Genomic DNA, 21,296 nt, shown 5'->3' on the forward strand with positions numbered 1-21,296 from the left:
CATCAGGGTCCACCGCCATAAAACTTTGAGAATTCTCAAAAAAATTCTCAACTCAAGTCTTGAGAATTACTCAGCTAAGAATATTCTCAAAATCACCGCCATAAAGGCACTTGAGAATATTCTTAGCTGAGTAATTCTCAAGACTTGAGTTGAGAATTTTCTCAAATTTATGTTCTCGCGAGACGGTTTTCGCGTATTTTTTTCAATGACTGAAGGGGTCTAGTGGAGCTCTTCTGTGTTAAAAAGGTTGAAAATGTCCGTATCTACTGTAAACAAATGCGTAATTTCCTCTGTCTTTTGTCGTCTGCTACCTGATTATTATCATGGAAACCGAAGAGAAAAAGCAGAGAGTGAGAGCTCAAAACTGGACAGCAGAAGAAGAAATTGCGCTTATAGAAAACGTCAAGGAAAGGTCCCTTACATTGTTTGGCCCAATAAAGGGAAGCGGGATGAAGGGGAAAATAAAGGATATTAGAGAGAAGGAATGGAGTTGTATTGCAGACAGACTAAATTCGTAAGTTTTTTAAAGGAAATTTAATAAAAAGAATGATCTGGGTGACATTTTCCTTAAATAGGCCTGACCTACTTGTACTTTCGTTTTACAACACTCATGGATTCAAGTGCACAGATGCTGTATAAATTTGAATCGGAAACGCAGTCAGTTGTGGCAAGTGTCATGCAACGTAACATGTGTATATATACAGAAGATGGATAACATATTTTAAACATTTTAATCTGCATTATATTGTTAAAACGCTGTGATTAAATACTGGTTATCATTTACTGAAAATGGTTATGAAATGCTAAAAATAGAATCGGAAAATCCCTTGTGATCGTCTTTATATTGATGAGGTTTATTTACTGTTTTAGTATGTTTGACACAAAGAGAAGGGGTTTGGACGAGATAAAAAAGAAATATTACAACATCAAATCAAGAAGTATGTTATAATTAACATCATTACAATCCTTTTGAAAGTTTATTTTATTGTTTTATTGATGTATATAGCTCATAAACAGTATTAAAGCTGTAATAATAACTGATATAAATATTTGATATTATTCATTATATAAACATAATTTTCATGGTCATTGGACAAAATAGCAAAGTTGCATTAATAAGTTTTCTTGCATGCAGGTAAAGAAAAATTAGATGGAGTTAAAAGACCAAAAACTGGAGGTGGTCCCCCCTTACCACCTCTTACTCTTGGTGAAGAGACATTCCTTCGGCTCTCTGATGGGGAGCCAAATATCCATGGATTGGAAGGTGGAGTTGACACTGATGGTACTTACAATTAATTTAAGTGTTTCATGCATCATCATTTTGATTTAAATATATTTTTTGACAACTACAAAAGCTTCATCAATTTTTAAGAAACTTAAGAGAGAGAGAGAGAGAGAGAGAGAGAGAGAGAGAGAGAAATAGCTGGCTTCATATGATTACTGCTTCGAAATAAAATTTGCTATTAAAAAAGTACAATGAATATACACTCTTTACTTTTAAGCTCCAGTTCAATGTCAGTCCTCATCGACAGCTGAAATGTCTTGCTTATCTGAACAAAGTACATCAGAAGGTAAAATAAAGTTACTTGTATTTGTCTTTGAGAATGTTGTATCCCCTTAATATACACCGGTATATACCGTATATATAATACATCCATAAGAAAATAACATTTGATTACATACTTAGTAGTAAATACAGGTTTTTTGCATATGTGATACAGATGACATCACAACACAGGTTATCATGCAGCCCTAGGGCTGGTACGGATCGGTATCACACCACTTGCGGAACTCCTCTGCCTTAATTCTTTCATTTCGGTATTTGTGCATGTTTACAAACGAAAAATAAAACATTTGCTACAGTTGACATTTTAAAGTGCAGTTTAAAACTACCAATGCTAGCAACTGTATAGAAGCAGTTAATTTGAAAACCTGGGGAAATTCTGGTTCTGTAGATTTATGTTTAGTAAAACAATAAGATCTCATATTTTTATTTAATACATGTTCAGACTACTTTTAAATGATATTTAAAATCATTTGTTCAAGTTGATCTTTTTAAAAAGTTTTATTACTAAGAATGTAATGAATATTACAATAGATACCCTTTTTCTATTTCACAGCCTGTATCAGCCCTCGACCAATATCATCCGTCGGGCTGATACTGGCTGTGATATGGAAAAGGGTATGTATTATTATGTATATATGACACTTATTTTCTATGATTCTATCATTTTATTTCATGTTTTGCACCTAAGTTTGCAGTTTTAAAATATTTTAATGCAGTAGCAGAAAAGCTTGAAAATTTGGACAAAGAAAATGCAAAAGCATTGGAAGAAATCAGCATTCATGGTATGGTGGTAATTTTATTGACCATGATTGGTTTTAAAGTAATCATCATTGATTGTTAAGTGGTATACACGTATATACAACCTAGCAAGAAAAGCTGTCAGCATATGCCCCAGCTTTAGACATATAGATCCCAGTCCAGCAAATTTACTGCTATACATTTGCTTCATGTACCGGTATTTCCACGTACTTTTCTAACAAGTATTATTGATAGGAATTAAGAAATATTGTACACATTTTGAAATACAAAGCATTAAGTGATATGAGTGTAGAGGGTATTTTTGTCAAAAGTGTAATATATAATAGATTTAATATAATATAATATATGAGTATATGTAGTTTACTATATCAGTTAATATTATACTTTGTTTTCTACCAGTGCCAGAACATTCAGGATGTAAAAAGAAGAAGCACAACAAAAAAGGTACATGTTATAAACTTAAACATATAGTTTTTTAACAAATACATTAATTCAGCTATGTGCCTATAAAATAAATACATGTAGATCGATTCATTTAACACCACTAATGAATTTATGAACAAATAAAGAAATCATGTGTTTATCATACATAGAACCATATTAATAAATGATCTTTAATAATTTTAAACAATTACTTTATAAATTTGCACAAAGTTGATTGACACTGAGATAATTGAATACATATTATATACATGTCTACATGGATCAATATCATTTTTGCTCTGCTTTACTATTACACTAATATGTTAAAATAATTTAATAGAGAAAGAATCCCAAAGAAGGTGTTTAGAAGAACTGGAAAGAGAAAACATAACTCTCGATAACCAAAGACTGCAGGATGAGATTGCTAAAATAAGAGTAGAGAGAGAAGTTTTAGTTTTGAAGAAGGAGGTCCTTACTCTACAAAAGCAAAAATTAGTTTTTGAAATTCAGACATCATTCCCATGTCTAGTGGAACAGTTGTCATCACTGCCTGAATGTTAATGACAATTTACACATAATAATTTGAGAGAGAGAGAGAGAGAGAGAGAGAGAGAGAGAGAGAGAGAGAGATTAAAATGATGTTACTTAGCAGAAATAAATTATCATAAAATCAAACTTCAAAAGTCTATAGTTATGCATTATGGTACATAGCCTGAAAGTGGCTCAGAAAAATCCATTGGTGATGGCAGCTCTCTTCAAGACTCCATCATTCCTGGCAGGTGCTGCAGGGTCCTGCAGGAGCTGAGGCTGACAGTCCCTGATATTAAGGTCGCAAATGTTGTAACTAACTTGAGTGTCCTGTCTGTCTATGGCGATGTTGTGTAGGATACAGGTAGCAGTTATGTATTCTACTGCTTGGTCTGGGCATGTCCTCAGTCCAAAATGAAGCGATTGGAACTTTCTCTTCAATATTCCAAAAGTCTGTTCAATCAGAACCCGTGTGCGACACAAGCTGGCATTAAATCTCTCCTCAGCAGGGGTCCGTGGTGCTAGATAGGGGGTCATCAAATATCTGGTTAGGGGGTAGCCAGAGTCGCCCAGTAGTAGACCATCATGCATTCCTAGATTTTAACAATATTTTGTATTTTAAATTTGCAAAAACTTGATGAACACAATATAAATCAAATAATGGTATTTATAAGTACCTTTCCAAAGTTGCATGATTTTTATAGAATGGTTATACATAAATTTTATTATATAGGTATTTGAATGCATTATTGCTGAGGTGAAGTATTAAAACACCATGCAATTACCATTTTCAAACTGCTGACAAAGAGATGATGTTCTCCAAATTCTTGAGTCATGGCAGGATCCTGGCCATCTGGCACAAAGGGAGGTTATTCTAAAGTTAGGGTCACACACCATCTACATGTACAAAAGTATTGTTTTATGTAGAGAAATGTGATTACAATGCAAACATTTTTGAGTACGGTATGTTCTATAATGTTTAACAAATTCTGACATTCTGATTTTGTGTATTGTGTTGATAAACACTTGTACAACATATTTAATTCAATATTTATACATATTTTTTAACTTTCAATTTGCTCATCAGATTATCTTGAACAACTTTATAATTGTATTCATCTTAATAAATAAATGTCTACAGACTTAAGTATAAAGCATTAAATTTTACCAATATAAGTTTATGATTTTTATCAATCAAGGTCCTCAGGGACCACGTTTAAACATACATTTAAAAAAAAAAGTACCTGAACATTTAGACTATGAAATCCTTTTCTGTTTACAAAGTCAGCTTCATTTGCAGACGGTGTGGAAATTCTTATTTGTGTTCCATCAACACAACCTAGAACTTTAGGAAATCCTAAGAAAAAAGAAATGTTTATATTATAATGTATGTTCATGTATTATCAATGATACATGTACACATCATGTAGTGATCCATGTTAAGATTCGAGATTTCTTTCCATAAATAAATTGCAAGATGTATTTCAATATGTTGTAAGATTCTCAATGCTACAGATGTATATCTATAAAGACGCTGACCCAACCCCAGCATTAACCCACCAACTTGCCCCCCCCCCCCAAAAAAAAAACCCAAAAACAAATAAAATACTAAGACCCCAGCGGGATAGATATAGAAAAAACCACAAACTTTGAAAAAGGTATTCCATCTTATATACTACATGTAAGCACAAAATTTTATTTAAATACTATGGTATCCATTTGTAATATCTGCATTGACCTAGCACCCCCTTCACCACATTTAGACTCAAATGAATTTATTTATTTCGCAAATTCACTTTAAAGTGTAAAATCTAGTTTATTTAAAAATGAAGTGAATAATTGCTATGAAAAGATGAAGAAGGGTACTTTAATCATACATATTTTGAAAGAGGGTTGGGGGGGGGGGTGTTTGAGAGTGGGTTGTTTTAAGATGTTCAGTCATTTTATCACAGGGTGGTAGTGGTATGAGTACTCTGATTTTAGTGTGTTGGATATACATGTAATAATTTGTAAACCAATTGACAATGAACATCCTTGATAATCAAACTGACAAGTGCAACATACTTTTAGTAATACACCTCTCTTGGATCCACCACCTATTATTCGGTAACTGCCCTTTGCGGAACTCTTTTGAGTGAAAAAACCCAAAAAGTCAATCATCTTTGGAGATGTGTGAATTATGTTCGATGTCTGTACAAGCTTTAATCAGAAACATTTATGTCTTAGCTTTTAAAAACACCTTTATTACGGAATGTTAAGAAGTTGAACTCTCAGAATTGTTTACTTTTACAATGTTTATTGTGCTTTTAAAGCAGAATCGGCAACTTTCATTTTACGGCGCATACAACTCTAAACAGTGTGTACAATGATTACCTGCAATTCGGCGGAATCCTTCCCTGACTTTACTAGCCATGTCACCCACCGGGAATTTAATAAGGTGTGTGAACACCTCAATAATTGCCCTTGCCACAGATTTTACCACTCTTCCTGCAGACGATTCTGACACATTCAAACTGTCCCCAACAAGTCGCAGGTGTGCCCCGGTGGCCACGAATCGTAGGAAAAGGAGCACCTGGATCAGCGGGGGAATCGGCCGATTCCTGGCAGTGTCTGTCTCTAGGATGTTGTCGACTCCATCCACGATAAACAGAATGGTTTCTGTAGAAAACCTGTATCTTTGATACACTTCTTCCTCATCAAGGCTTTCCAGAGGATTACTTAGGTCTCGAAAAACACGGGGCCGCCTCATTGGAACCGCGTTCTGTCTTCTGCGACGCCGACGTCTGACAATGGCAGCCATTTTGTTTGCTTGAGAAAATTCTTAAGTCTACTTTTTTGTATACTCAAATATTTGAGAATAAAACAGAATTTGAGAATTTTTATTTTGCTCAACTTTTTTATGGCGGCGGCTGAGTCTGAGAATTGGGGAGTTGAGAATATTCTCAGACTTGAGAACATTCTCAGACTTAAGAATGTTTTATGGCGGTGGACCCAGTGCTTTTAATCTCATAGCATTTATTTATTTTTGAATTAAATGCAAACATGGAAAACTGGATGAAAAAACTTAATTATTCCAAATGACATAGATCGAAAAATGATATTTTTAATCTCAATTTTGATTTCCGCTTATAAGTTTTAAATATAGTTTACAGATATCGCAATCTTCCTGGGCATTGTTGTTGATCTGAGATTGAACACGTGGTCGTGAATCTCACTAACATCTTAAAACCACTCTAGCTCAATCCAAAAGTATCCAAAGCACTAGAAAACCCTTGCAAAATTTCAAGTCTTGACAAAATATCTTCCCGATTTCTAGGATGTTTCAGTCATGAGAGTTTATTGATTTTAAGTTCCTTTTCCTGGTTTCTAGAAATTGCATATAATGCCATTGGTCTTCATAATTTATAGGGCTTTTTTTTAATTGCTAGATAAAGTACGTTTCTTTTTGTTGTATTGAGATTAACCTTATCATGTTGATCTTTTTTTATTATACTAAGAAAATTAATTGTGAAAATGAACTCTATTGTTTTTAAAGTTAGGTATTGTATATAGATTAACAAATAATAAGTTAAGCCACTGTAAGTAGTCTTGTTGAATTAAGGTGATTAAAACAAAAACACGGTACGAATTATACAAAAAATACCAACCTTAAAGACTTTGATTCATGTTGATTGCTTTTGCTTTAGATCAACCTATTGTTAATGAAAAATGGCCATAAAAAACCGTCAACCATCTCAAAAATCCACATAGCGAAATGCAAATTCAAAGCAGAGCAACTCTAAAAAGGTAGAGGTAAGACCAAGTGCCTAGGAAGAGTAAGCATCCCCTGCCGCATCTGCTGTGTGCTCATTGTCAAAATCATGGAAACGGATGAAACCGTAGTCAGTCAGCTGTATAAATAATGGTCTAACAAGTATGTTAGCTTGTGTCTTAATGAATCACAGTACTTGCTGACAAGTTCATTATATTGACCATAGAACGTGCGCAAAGATGATTTAAATCGGGATTTTTGAATTTCTTGTTGCAACAACTTGTTTGCCTCGTTTAGGAAACTGAACGTATGTAGATTGTGTTCTTGCATAACAAATAAATGCATAAATAAAAGTAATCTACTCTATGTTTGTTTACCTATGCAAGTAAAACAAGTAAAAATTACACTGCCTAGGTAAAACGTCACCAATAAGTCAAAATTGTCATCCATTTCAATTTGATTATTTAAAATAAAAATTATTACATTTTAGTGTTTTTGAAAAAAATCTAAGATATGAAAAAATTTGTACAAAACCTTATCTACATATTATTGTGGCACTGTACAGCAAGACGTTACAATATGTGTAAACATTGGCTTGCAATATCTAGTGTCCGAGTTTATATGAATTTTTTTTTCTGTTAAGTTATAAGAGATCTATTAAATTAAGTGTTGTTCCACAATTGAAGGATAAAGATTTATTCATATATGCAGTTAATTTATTAAATTTAATCCTTTGAGTTCAATGCATTTTAGGTTGTAATTGTGTCTTACAGATAGGACTTGATGGTTATGGATATAGGAAACATAAATCTTAAATAGTTATAATAAGTTATGTCACACGAAATACTATTGATCTATGCTGAAATGAAAAAGACGAATCCGAAAACAGTTTCCTGATAAACACTTGCTGTGGTAAATCTTATAAGATAGAGAAAAGACATTTGTTTTGGTTCTCAACTGTCAGAATGGTTCAATGTTGGAAAAGATAACTGTTAATATAAACTTGTCACCAATTTGTGCAACTACAAATGCACTGTAAATGTTTTGATTATGTCGGTTTTCTTATAAGATGTACAATGCATTTTTGCTTTTGTACAAAAAACAATTTTGAAAAAAAAACCCGTACACCTTAATCAATTGATGAGATGGTTAAACATGTTAGCGTACTTACGTTTTGGAGGCCGACGTCGAATTCCTAAAATGTTCTCATTAAACTCTGGTTTGTAAACATACTGCTTAACATCAGTATCCCGTAAAAATACATCTCAGATTAGCAGTAAATATTCTACTTACTCAAAACAATACCGTATATTAACAGCGTAAGATAAGCACTTAGGCGAAGCAGCTTTAAAACATTATATTTACATCTACCAAGTATAATTTCCTCTATTTCTAACGGAAACTTACAGTTAATTCATAGCTCTATAGAAACAACCATACTGAAATCTACACGCCCCGTTTATCGATTGGTCGAAATCTACAGCTGCTGAAACTGACGAGAAAGTGACAGGACTGAAATTACCACGCCCTGTTTATCGATTAGTCAACACCTACAGCGACCTAAGAAATATCACGGACTACACGAAATAATCATGATGATGCCAGACTCAAAGTCTCAATGGAGACGATTTGGCTGTTTCTTTTAGCTAACGTACTTATGTACATTAATAGTATTTTAGTGAATTTTACTTACTTTTCGTAATCAATTTATTAAATAATTAAAAGAAAGATGTTAGTATAAATTATAAAATACTTTCTTTGGTGATTCATGCGAGTTACAATGTATGAAGGTAGCGATCATTGCAGAAATTTTTTACATAGCCCGCGTATTTTTTTCTGCAATGTCGCTACATGTACAAATGTACCTTCATATCCCGAATGAATCACCAAAGAAAACATTTTATTGTTTAAGTGATCGCTCTGCCATTCATCTTTTGTGTATTAACCTGTAGCAAACTTGTATAAAAAAGGCGTCTGTGAAAGTGTTTTGTGCCTTTATTTTTTTCTTAAAATAAAACTCCTTTTGTCCTTTGTTGTCAAAGTAATATCAATGTTGCAAACATGACCTTTACTGCAGTGTATGTTTTCCCCGGAAAATAGATTGTATTGTTGCAATTAATTACAAAAATTGTGTACATGTACCCTTAACATTGATTACAAAATATATGTGACACAAATATCGTACATCTTAAAATGTTGAGTTTTTCTCTTTGAACCATCGAATACAACACGTGTTGCATCAAGTACTTAAATCAAGCGGACATGAGGCATTGTTAATACAAAAACCAGACGCTTCAATACTAATTGCAACTCAATGCAATGCAAAACACACGAAATTCTAATAGAAAGTTTTTTGCTGCAATTATATGAAGTAAAACGTCTGTCACAGAACTGAAATGTTTGATGTCTGCACTTTAGTATTGACAAGTTTTTTATAGTTCAATTAGGATGCGAAGTACTTCTCTTTTGAAGTTATTAAGTTCAAAACATATTTTTTAGAATCATTGTTAGAATCTGTCGTAAAAGTATTGATATTTCAATAACTCTATTTCAATCAACAATGTTAAAGTAACTTAATGTTGTTCTGTGTCGTGACAGGGATTGTTATTATCTCTTAATGCTACAAAATATTGTTTTTTGTTACAAAAGAAATCCAGTTCTAAACAATTTAATGCTTAAGCTTTTTGCATAATTCTATGCATATTTTGTCTATGTATCTTTGGCCATAGATAAATATATTGAATATAAGAATAACAATTGAGGAACCATTCTTTGAAAAATTATGAGGTGATCCAATACGGTCGGCTGATCGAATCCAATATAGCCCGAATGGCTTTATGATAGATTTAGATCTGATCTGATCACCTCAAAATATACAAAGACATTTTTTGAGTAGACTCAGTTATGACACAGAAGGCATTATCTCATTATTAGCATCATGTGCACTTTTAAAAAAGGACCTAAAATGCGTTTTATCAAACCTCTATCTCCTTGTTATAAAGTTCGTCATGTCAAAGATGACGTCATTTTAAGAACGACACATGGTTACAAAATTGTAGCATCTGGTAAAAAACTGATACCCAAACATATGCTCTTTTTCCATATTTTGATAGTTTTCGTAGCTTTTTAATGTAATAATGATAAAAACATGTTGTTTAATTTTGTTTCGATACCACTAACTGGTTTTCTGGATGAAACGTCAAAATGTATAAGCTGATTTTTATAAACATGTATGTTTTACTGTCAAGTCCTCGTTATCTCTGATCCCGATCTGAAAAAGATCATTTAAAATACACACAGGGCCTTGGTGTAGAAAAATATTTGCCCTGATTGCAAATATGTTAAAATGTGCGTTTGCAATGTTCTTGATTGTGTAGCCAATGAAAGGGCAAATAAAGGTAACTACTTCTACGACCAACATCTCACAGTGAAGTTGAAAAGTAAGCTATGATTGATTTATTAAAGTCAGTGTTTAGGTTACACTGATTTCGATAGGAAATAATCTTTTAGAATGATATGCTTTTTTCCAAAGAATTTGATTTAAATTATCTGAAAGATCCAACAATATCATTAATTATCTGGGGGAAACAAACAATGCCACATTAATTTGCTACAAAACATCAATTTATCAAAATAATGCAATTCTCATGACGTCATTTCTAAATTATGACGTCACTGTGGTGATAAACTTTTACATCCTTATTTTCAATATGATTTTAACTATCTTTCACCTTATTTTTAAAGCTCTTTATAAAACTTTGATTTTGGGGCAAAAAATGCAATTTACCGTTGTCCTTTGTAATACAGTAAGACGAAGCAGGTCTGAAAAACATCATAATAGATCCGCTATTCATTTTGTGTACATCGTATGTTCAAATGCGTATCAACAAAAGATCTGTGAAAGTGTTTTGTGCCTTTACTTTAAAAAAATCACCAAACCTTGTCTTTAGTTGTGAAAGTGATTTCAATGTAGCAAACGTGGCATTGTATGTTTCCCCCGGTAAATTAATGATATTGTTGCAATTATTACAAATTTAATTGTACATGTACCCTTATAGCCTTGGTTACGAAATTTAGACTACCTCGTACATGAGAATATTGTGAAGGTTTTCTCTTGTAACCTTGTAGTTCAACACGTGTTGCATAGAGTACCAAAATCAAACGTACTTTGGACATCGTTAGCAAAAAAAAACCATATGCTTCAAAATCATATTGTTACTCAATGCAATACACTTTTCGGTTCTAGCAAAATTGTTTTGCTGTAATCAAACAAAATGAACGTCTGTCACAAAACTGAAATATTTAATACACACACTTTAATATTGAAAATTGTTGATAGTCCAATAAGGATGCGTAGTACTTCTACTCTGACAATTAATGAGTTCAAAACATATTTATAAGAATCATTGTTAGAGTCTATCGAGAGAGTATTGAAATGTGTGATAATTTCCTCATATTTTTGTGAAAAACATAACCAAAATTACTTTTAAAGAGAATCAAGTTATGAACCTGAATAAATGCGGCTAGACTTATTGCAAAACATTGTTATCATTTTATTTTTCATTAAATACATAAACTATGGCTTATATTTGTCGGTTTTCATTTGTTGCATACAATCTTTGATGCCTGCATTTATCTTTATCTACGTAATAACAAAAACTTTCGTTTCTTTCAATCCGTTGATTTTTTGAAATTTTTCACCTTATGTTGTTCTGTGTCATGACAGGGTTTGCTGTTATCTCTAATATGTTTTACGGTGCTACCGTTCTGGCGAGCGCAGCAATAATGACACATACCTTGCATCATTGTCAACCTAGTGTTGTTTAGGTATCAACGAAAGTCAAAGAATTTTTTAGAGAGTATTGCTCTACAATAAGTATGCCAAAAGTACTAATTTTAATGGTTATGATACATACAGAGCAATCCCCTACCCAAAGAGAGAGAGAGAGAGAGAGAGAGAGAGAGAGAGAGAGAGAGAGAGAGAGAGACAGACAGACAGACAGACCGGTCCCTGTTTGTAGGTGTGTAATTTCCCACTTTTAAATTTAATGGTTTGACTATATGCAATATCGACATAAATTTTTTAACTGTATTTTTTTTTCATTTTTTTCATTTTTATTAAGTTCAAAATGTCCTATTGTTTATTTCCTCCCTACTCATATACTTACCTGCCTGCTGTACATGCATGCACAATTAGCTTAAAAATGGATCGATATGACACTAAAATATGGCTCTTGCTAGTATATATTTATATAATCTCTATAAAAAAACAAAACAAATCATATGTCAATGAGGCAGGTATTGCAGTCTATACTGAAATAGCTAGTACACTCATTACAGATGTTTGATCCACCTCTAAATTTTTCGCGGGAAATATAGCGCGAGTGCAATGTGACGTCATCCATGACTTTGTTCGTCTTTGTTTACGTTTCTCGACTCAATACGAACGTATGGAAGCATGCAACAAATCTTTTGAGTCTGGACAAAGCATATGCGGTACTCAAAACGTGTCTTCAAACTTAAAGTCACCGTAAATTACGCGTTAAAAGTCGGCCATTTTTGGCATAGCACCACGGGTGAAAACATTAGAGAGCATTATGGGACGTAGACAAAAAAATTTGTTTGATGAACTGTAGGTTTAGCTCGTTCTTTTTCTCGCGCACACTGTTTCTTAGAGCTCGCTTCACTCGCTATTAATGTTTTGACTAAATCCAGTGCACGCGTGTGCATTGCTTATCTATCCAAATTTTAATAACCTTACAGAAGTGAACCAGTTTATACCTTAATTAATAATGATTAATATTAGCACAAAGAAATCTATATTATTTTAAAAACAAATATAATAATATTCCCAGGTTAAAAATATTCATTATCTGGAATTAAAAGAGAAATTTTATGATCCAAAATCCTGTTTTCGCTAGAAAAAAAACTAAAACAATTCAATAATAGTTTTTTGTGTGTGTATAATTCTGTGCATATTATGTCCATTTATCTTAGGTCATATAAAGATATTGGATAATTAAGGAAATCAATGTAACATGAACATTAAATTGGACTGTTGCACCCGCTATTGAAATACAATCACTATTTACTTGAGAATGCATTTCATTATAAGAATCCAGAATGAATTTCATTATAAATATCTCTTTGTAACAACTATTGAAACACAGCCCCTTTTAGAATAGATTATTTCAATATTAGTTGCGGATGTACTTTATCATGCAAATAACATTTGCAATTACGATTAAAATACGACCACTAATAAATATTATTTGAATAGTAGTTGGGAATGAATATCATATCATATATTACTTTGTAACTACTTTATAAACATGTGGAAAGAAGGGAGATGTATTTAACTTTTTATTAGTTTCCAAACGATTTATCATCCAAGAAATACTTTACTTCACGAACTATTCCAGATACTTGATTTAGGTATGATAGACTCAAATTTTATATCATAGGTTAATGAAACTTTAATTATGAAACTAATGTTAAAATGTTCACTGCTGTGCAGAATTTTACTGGTATAATTAGTTCTCGCCGATTAACTTACTTATATTATGTGTTTTCGTATTTTTTCTATACGTTTCTTGTTTTTAGATATATCTTGTTTTGTGACAATCGTAAACTATGTGTACTAGTATCAGGGTAAGAATCTTGTGAGATGCAAGAACTTGTGTTTAAGGTGACGCCTTATTATACTGATCCCAACTATATCTTTTTTAGGTCCGTGTTTGCTCTGCTTTTTAATTTGTACTTCGTCTTATGGATATTTGAGACGGTTGACAGTTTTTATATAATAAAATAAATAAATAAATGTTCAACCCAGATAAACACAGCTATGTTTGAAATAATCATTGTCCTCCGCTTTCACAGAAGGTGGGAAATATAAAATTGGGTCTGCCCGGCCGTCCGTCTGACTGCCTGTCCGTCTATCATTCTTTTTGTGTGTAAAACTTTTGTTTACCATCATTACAAGCAATTATTTCAATAGTGGTTAGCGATGCATTTAATTATAAGCATCACTTTGCAACCACTATTGAAATAAATTGTTTTTATGGTATTTGAAAATGAACTTCATTATAAATGTGGGCAGATTTATATCTAATTGTTAATCAAGTTACGCTTGTTCTTGTGCGCAGGTGGAGTTTCTATTGGCCGTTGTTCCCATTGGCTAGTATTATCGAATCAGATTATTTCTATTATTACAAAACCCGGTAACTTTTGATTTTGTTTCACTGTGGGTCCGGCGATTTTGTACACTAACATCTCGCACAAGGTATTTATTGTTTCAATTTATATAACATAACATTTCTTAGTGTCTACATAACGTAAACTAAGATTATAATAAAGTTTAAAGGTTTATTTAAACCGTAACGAATTACTGTGTATAAATTGTATATATATTTACAGGTGTTTATACATGTATTTATTAACAGAATCACCTTTTTGTACATATAAAACATCCTAAACAAAGAACCTTGTCTTTATTATTTACTCGGTCACAAATGGCGACGCCGGTATCTACAGTCAATGGTGATTCTTGTGTGAGGAAGAATGTCTAAAAAATCCAGTGAGCAGTCATCGCTGAAAACAACTCACCTGTGAAAAGTCCTGAACGTACCGTTACCTCTTTTGATAGAAATACCTTTAAACGCCGAAACCATGACGACAAAGAAATCACGACAACAAATAAACAATCTACAAAAAGAACTCGATGGACGCATAGATGAGGACCGACTAAATAATAAAGACAAGGTTCTTTGGATTTGGATAAAGTTTGCCGTTCAAGTGACTTTGTAAGATCGTCGATGTTTTGTTCCTGCCGTTGTATGACTTCTAAGTATTTGTCAATTCCTTGAGTAGTTTTCTCTGACTTCTGTGAAGATTCTGCGGCCTGTTATTCTGTCGTATGTCTGTCTGTTGAGCACTTTGAGTGGTTCTTTTCTTCATACTCAGAAAACAATATTGCTTCGTCCCGGAAGTCCAGAAAATGTATATCCGGCTGTTGACGAATAAGTCGTTGTAATTCTCTACGTAATGAGATATCATTCACATTTTGCGCGAATTGTTCACACAAGGTCAAATTAGGGTTCGGAACGTACTTGAGACCTGTGCTCAAATTTATCTGTGCATTTAGGAATAGCATGCATTTAAACAATTTTGAAGATTTCGTCCAATGTATACACCAATAACAGTAATTAAAGTCTAAAAATGGGTAAATTTTAAAAAAAATTCAGTAGAAAAACAATTCAATATAGACATTATAATAATAAACGGACAGACAGTCATACAGAGTGAAAAACATCTACAAAGCTAGCACAATATTCAAAACTTAATAATATATTAAACGCCAGATTTGAACGAGGCAATTACATCTGTGTATAAAAGACCATAATTCCGAGAAAGAAAAATCCCGTCAGACGCAGCGGACGGTCGGTGTAGGAGTGCTGAAAGATAACGCGAACGAATTAATTAATTATCATACTGTCAAAGAAATGGTAATATAGGCATCGTGAAAAACGCCATCATTGGAAACTTGGTCACACAAGTTTTACACAAATGGATAATTAAATTTGAATGTTTGGCATTAGAATGGACTAAGTAAAAATATATCCTCTATATTATATATATATATATATATATATATATATATATATATATATATATATATATATATATATATATATATATATATATATATATATATGGCTACTGTATGGCTGTTCGATGCTTGCTTAATCATAGTTAAATAGCTCATTAATGCAATAATTCACTTTATTTTTTATGTTTAAACCAATTCGATCACTTATCTTCTTTCTATGATTAGGCATGAGAAAACAAGAAAATTATTAACAAAAATTCTGTATACTCGAGCCATCATTGACACATGATAAAATTAAAAACTCCATGGTACATGATGAAAACACCCTAGATATCGATAACATAAATAACTGTGTTGGATTAATAATTTTGAATATATCATATTAGCCCAAAATGATTTATATTATTCAATTAAAACATTTCAGCAAGTTTTCTTGTGTGATTTTGTCACTAATTAATTTTTAACAACAATATACTGAACATAAATGTTGCCAATGTGCATAAATATTCTCTCTCTCTCTCTCTCTCTCTCTCTCTCTCTCTCTCTCTCTCTCTCTCAACAATCACAAAAATCAAATGTCAAGTTCTATCTATCTAGATACATGTATCTTTATCCATCTATCTGTTTATCATTTGTTTTGATGGGTTACAGGAACATTGGTTACATAATGTTCAAAAGATATTAGTTGAAAGATTAATCCTGTTCAGTGTCAAAATCACCCGCTGAAATATTTTATAAGAAGGATATATGTTAAATTACTAGTATAGCCAATGGGATACGTTCAAAATTATTGATTCAACTGAACTGGGGTTTTTTTGTCACCGATATTTAGTGTGATTACATGCACCATGCATCGGACACCCATGGAATTTTCTTTTTTGATCATGCGTCAATTATGGTCTCAGTATAAATAAAAGTTGTTTTAAAAATTACTCGTTTTCCTCTCGCTAAATTTGATTAATCATTGAAAGTGGATTTGTATAAAACATAGAAAATAAACAAATTAATGCAGTAACGAGCTATTCAATCACTAATTGGACAATATTATGCAAGCATCGAACAACTATTCAAAAGATATTTAAAAATAACGAAACTTTCTTACTTCGTGCAAAAAATTCAGAGGATTGAATAAATATATTTATTAATTTGAAATCTAGATTTGTGTCAACGGATTTGTGTGTTCGAGGAGCAAATATGACTATAGGAATTAATTGATAATATTTTCTACACTAATCTTTTATTACAATTTGTTTCAATTGTTTTTAATTATATGAGTTAGAGGGTGCATTTTCACTTATTCACTTTCAAATGGCCAACATTCAAATTATGCTTTTGAGTGTAACTAAGTTTTATAATGATGGCATTTTTATAATGTCTATTATGCTATTTCTTGAACAATTTAATAGTCAAAAACTTTTGATTATAATAATGAAGACCATTAGTTCTAATTCGTGGATAGGTGAAACGACACAAAAGCGGCTCACATTTTGTTTGAAATGTTTAACCAAAGTTGTCCGATCCGAGGTACAGATGTACAAATGTACGTGTTCGATGTATGGTGTACTCAAGATAAACATGTGTATGTAATATTAATATATTGAATAAGGGTACATGTAAATTTTAAGCTAATATAAAGTAAGTGTATGTAACCTATGGTTATATGTTAAATATATAATCTAATACCTAACTTTTCCCGTGTCTTTGTCTGTGATACCATTACAAATTAGTTATTTTGTAATAGACTGTCCAATAAATGCAATTGTACAATATAACATTACGGTCAGACCGATATTCTCAGCAACAGAATAAGCAATCATTTTATGTTTACGCCAAAGGTTACGACTACCCTTGGCTAAGCGTAGATTTTTTACTTAACTTAGGTCGGGCGTAAAGTTACGCCTTTTAGTCAAACGTACCTTACTACAAATAGTTGACTTAGGTCTTGATTTCGGGCCCCAGCGCGCTAGGTTCCGTTTGTCATCCAAAGCAAAATTTATGTCTTGCACAGATGGCCAATGGTAAGCGCAATGCCGCTCACTGCTAGGAGAATGGGTTCCAGAGGTCGTGAGTTCAAGCCCCAGGCGGGGCAGAGGTGGAGCTCCAATAAGGTGAATTTCTCTGTGCTTAATGTATAACACCTTCATTCACTCTGTATTGCACACAGGGTACTCAAAGATTAAATCGACGAGTTTATTATGACGTCACAAACGTTGAATGCTGTAAACTGCAACGTCGCAAGCAAAAATCAAAGTTCACGCTTGTGGCTTTTACTGTGGCTCTTCCATTAATATGAACTTACCCTTAGGATAAGATAGGAATTTTAAGGTATAAATCATATTTGCAGACATATGGAGGGTAATCGTGTTAAAAAATCCAGACATGTTAACTTGTAAATCCGAATCTGCAATATTGTTGGTGTGTGAGCCTGAGTATGATTATGTGTAATTCTGATCGTGTAAACTATAAAACTCGGGCATAAACACATGTAATATTTCACTCTGTTCCTTCGCATGATGCACATTTTGCAGCTTTATTGTTTTCATTAGTTAATTAAACCTTCAACTCTGCCCACTTTCAATCATTAATTTCTGCATTTGTATCTTCGGGCTTGGCAATAGCACATCTGACATGATAGAAATTGACAAATGGAAAGTCTACAAGTTTGTCGAATGTTGACATGGCAACTACCTTGCTGCAGGAAAAGGCATGCCGTAATCGCTGGAATGGACGAAAACAAAAAAACAATATTCAGCTAAACTGTAGCAATAAGCTTTTGACGAACGACACTTTTTCTTCCGAAAATACCAGTATTATTTTTAGAAAGGTTTTTGAGGTATGATTAAAACTGGACCAAACAGGAAAAGGTTCATATATATAGGAATCGTTGCCGATGTGACGAATGCGCTAATTTCTTTAATATAATTCTCATGATATTATACGATAAGGGTTAAAAAGAAATGCCTAATATCGTATTTCTCTAAAATGATTTGACATTTTATTCGGCAGGCGGGCTAGGGGCTGCCAAAAAGGTACCCTTATTGTACCGATAACTCCTGGTACAGTGTCAAGATAGGAAATTGTCCTTTTCCAGATCAATTATACATATATCATAGGTATGCAAATTGGTAGGATTTTGATTTCTGATAAAATGATTTAAAAATATCGGATGTTGAACGTAGTCATTTTTTTGGCAAAAACATTGCATATAGAGTATCCCATATCTTTAGATAGGTAGTATTTATCAATTCAGGATTGACAAATGGTCATGTCAAAATTGGACAAACTTGTGGACTTTACATTTGTCGATTAGTAACATGTCAGCCGTGATATTTCGAAAACAGAAATACAACTGCAGATACTACAGACAGAAAGTGTGTATTAAAGTGGCAGGTTACAGGTAAATAACAAACAACATTTTACACCTGCAATTGATCATCTTTAGGAGAAATTGGATTGAAGGCCTGTGGGGTCAACTCTAAATTGTTTATCCCTGAGTTTTATAGCTTATACGATCAAAATTACACTCATTCATACTCAGGATCACTCACCAACACGATTGGATATTCGAATTTACATGATTACATGTTTGGATTTTTTTTACACGATTACAATCCATACCGACAAGGCATAAAGTTAAAAAAAAATGTTAATATAAGCATTAAATCATGATTCTGTGAAGTATACAGTATCATAACTACAGCGATGTGTGCATACCAATTTTCATTACGCGCTAACGCGCGTTACTCAATTTGTATGCACACACCGCTTCTTGCCTTGTCTGCAAACGTGATTTATACCGTAAAACTCCTATCTTATCTTAAGTGTAAATTAATATAAAATGTGTCACAGGTGCAGATAAACAGAAGCTGTGATCTAGCAAGATTTACATGTAACGCGGGAAACGTTTATGATTACGTTATATTTTTCTGAATTAGTTATACTTATAAATATATATAAATTAACCAGTAAAAAAGCACAATAATCGTATAGATGGAAGAGCCACAGTAACAGCCACAAGCGTGAACTTTGATTTTTCCTTGTGACGTTGCAGTTTACAGCGTTCAACGCTTGTGACGTCATAATAAAACTCATCATTTAAACTTTTGAGTACCCAGTGAAGGTTTGTGCATTAAAGATCGCAGAATTTAATGGAAAAACACAGTAGAATGTAAATTATATTAAGGAATAAGGAATCATTCTTTGTGTATTTTGAGGAGATAATTTGGTCGGGGCGTGATCAAATTCAATAAAGCCCCTTGTGATGTTGCAGTTTACAGCGTTCAACGTGTGTGACGTCATAATAAAACTCATCATTTTAACCTTCGAGTACCCAGTGAAAAGTTTGTGCATTTGGAGGCATTTAAAGATCACAGAATTTAATAAAAACAACACAGTAGAATGTAAATTATATTAAGGAATAAGGAATGATTCCTTGTGTATTATGAGGTGATAATTTTGGTCAGGGCGTGATCAAATCTAATAGAGTCCGAAGGGTTTTATGATAGATTTGATAACGCCCCGACCGACATTATCACCTCATAATATTCAAAGAATGATTCCTTATTTCTTATATTTATATAAGTTTAAGCCATTGTACGATTAGCAAATCCCGCTGCCGCCCCAATTATATGCAATTTGAAGTTATGGGTTTTATAGTACAAAATCGATGCGTACTGTTATCACAGGAAAAGACAATGGAAAACGTAAATATATATAAATCAGGTGATTAATGATCCCGTTTTAAATACTCGTCCTTTATCCTTTAAAGTCCTTTATCACAGGGAATTCATATTTCTATTTAGAAAGATTTCCGCGCTTATTGCAAACATGCTAACATGTGCGTTAAAAATGTTGTTGGTTCTGCAGCTCATAAAAGTGCAAATAAAAGTAACTTATTCTACGACCAACGTCTTTGGAAAAGAAAAGTAAGCTATGATTAATTTATTACATTCAGTGTTTTGCTTAGACTGATGATTTAGAAATACTTTTCAAACTTTTAGAATGGTGTCAATCTTTTAAAGAATTAGGTTAAAACTGTTAACTTACAGTGAACTTTTGTTAAATAAAATGAAATTTTTAAAGGGGAAGGAAACTAAAAATATGCTGTACAATAAATCAATTAATTTTCCTCTCCTATAATTGTAAATCGTATTTATTTTCATTAAAAACCCCGGAACAATCAATAAATCAAGAAAATCGATCGCTTAATTTAAATTTTCCGCCGCCACGGGGGCTGCCATTGAACTTTAATCTATGACGTCACACCATCTATTCTGGTTTGTCTTATCAACATAACATCAGTATTAGTAAATCGTGATATTCGCTGTAAATGCCAAGTTCTGGAAAATTTGAAATAATATTGATTTGAGACCGTTCTTTTACCTTTGACTTTCCACTAAATTACAAACTAACGTCATATGGAGCATGTTCGTTGAAATCTAAAAGCGGAGGTTAGTGTCGGAGAAACCTCCGCGTAAATGTGAAAATTGTCAACAGATGCCAAGTATCATCGAAAATGTCTGCCGTCGTTATTTCGACATGGTAATTCCGACTTTAAAGAATGAATTTTAAACATCCCAATTACAATTATAACATTTATTCAGTTAGCGAAGAACTTGACTTTGAATGATAGCAGATTAGCAGCTGTCATTTACTTATAA

At 32.7% G+C, this 21,296-nt stretch overlaps 3 protein-coding genes across 3 annotated transcripts in view; 2 read left to right on the forward strand and 1 right to left on the reverse strand.

Moving 5' to 3' along the window:
• The window catches only part of LOC105328433 (uncharacterized), a 62,122-nt gene that overhangs the window by 14,951 nt on the left and 25,875 nt on the right, over nt 1-21,296 (forward strand). The gene's annotated exons all lie outside the window — the stretch shown is intronic.
• On the forward strand, nt 8-6,153 carry LOC105342172 (myb/SANT-like DNA-binding domain-containing protein 4). The gene is made up of 7 exons (XM_034462572.2): nt 8-514; nt 871-938; nt 1,136-1,282; nt 1,503-1,571; nt 2,284-2,349; nt 2,726-2,770; nt 3,090-6,153. Exons 1-7 carry the CDS (start codon nt 324-326, stop codon nt 3,308-3,310), a joined length of 807 nt encoding a protein of 268 aa, XP_034318463.2. The 5' UTR covers nt 8-323; the 3' UTR covers nt 3,311-6,153.
• LOC105342173 (putative nuclease HARBI1) lies at nt 3,473-6,077 on the reverse strand. The gene is made up of 4 exons (XM_034462570.2): nt 5,651-6,077; nt 4,522-4,634; nt 4,063-4,174; nt 3,473-3,870 (listed from the first exon to the last, which is right to left on the reverse strand). Exons 1-4 carry the CDS (start codon nt 6,075-6,077, stop codon nt 3,473-3,475), a joined length of 1,050 nt encoding a protein of 349 aa, XP_034318461.2.

Source organism: Magallana gigas, chromosome 5 (assembly GCF_963853765.1).
Source record: "Magallana gigas chromosome 5, xbMagGiga1.1, whole genome shotgun sequence".
Lineage (NCBI taxonomy): Eukaryota > Metazoa > Mollusca > Bivalvia > Ostreida > Ostreidae > Magallana > Magallana gigas.

Excerpts from the sequence above, each read along its gene's own strand:
- LOC105342173 (XM_034462570.2), bottom strand. The coding sequence starts at position 6,077 with ATGGCTGCCATTGTCAGACGTCGGCGTCGCAGAAGACAGAACGCGGTT. Across the intron at positions 4,175-4,521 it reads TTCATAGTCTAAATGTTCAG|ATGGTGTGTGACCCTAACTT; the intron begins GTACTTTTTTTT and ends TTGTACATGTAG. Across the intron at positions 3,871-4,062 it reads TTGTCAGCAGTTTGAAAATG|GAATGCATGATGGTCTACTA; the intron begins GTAATTGCATGG and ends GTTAAAATCTAG.
- LOC105342172 (XM_034462572.2), top strand. The coding sequence starts at position 324 with ATGGAAACCGAAGAGAAAAAGCAGAGAGTGAGAGCTCAAAACTGGACA. Across the intron at positions 515-870 it reads ATTGCAGACAGACTAAATTC|TATGTTTGACACAAAGAGAA; the intron begins GTAAGTTTTTTA and ends TTACTGTTTTAG. Across the intron at positions 1,283-1,502 it reads AGGTGGAGTTGACACTGATG|CTCCAGTTCAATGTCAGTCC; the intron begins GTACTTACAATT and ends TTTACTTTTAAG.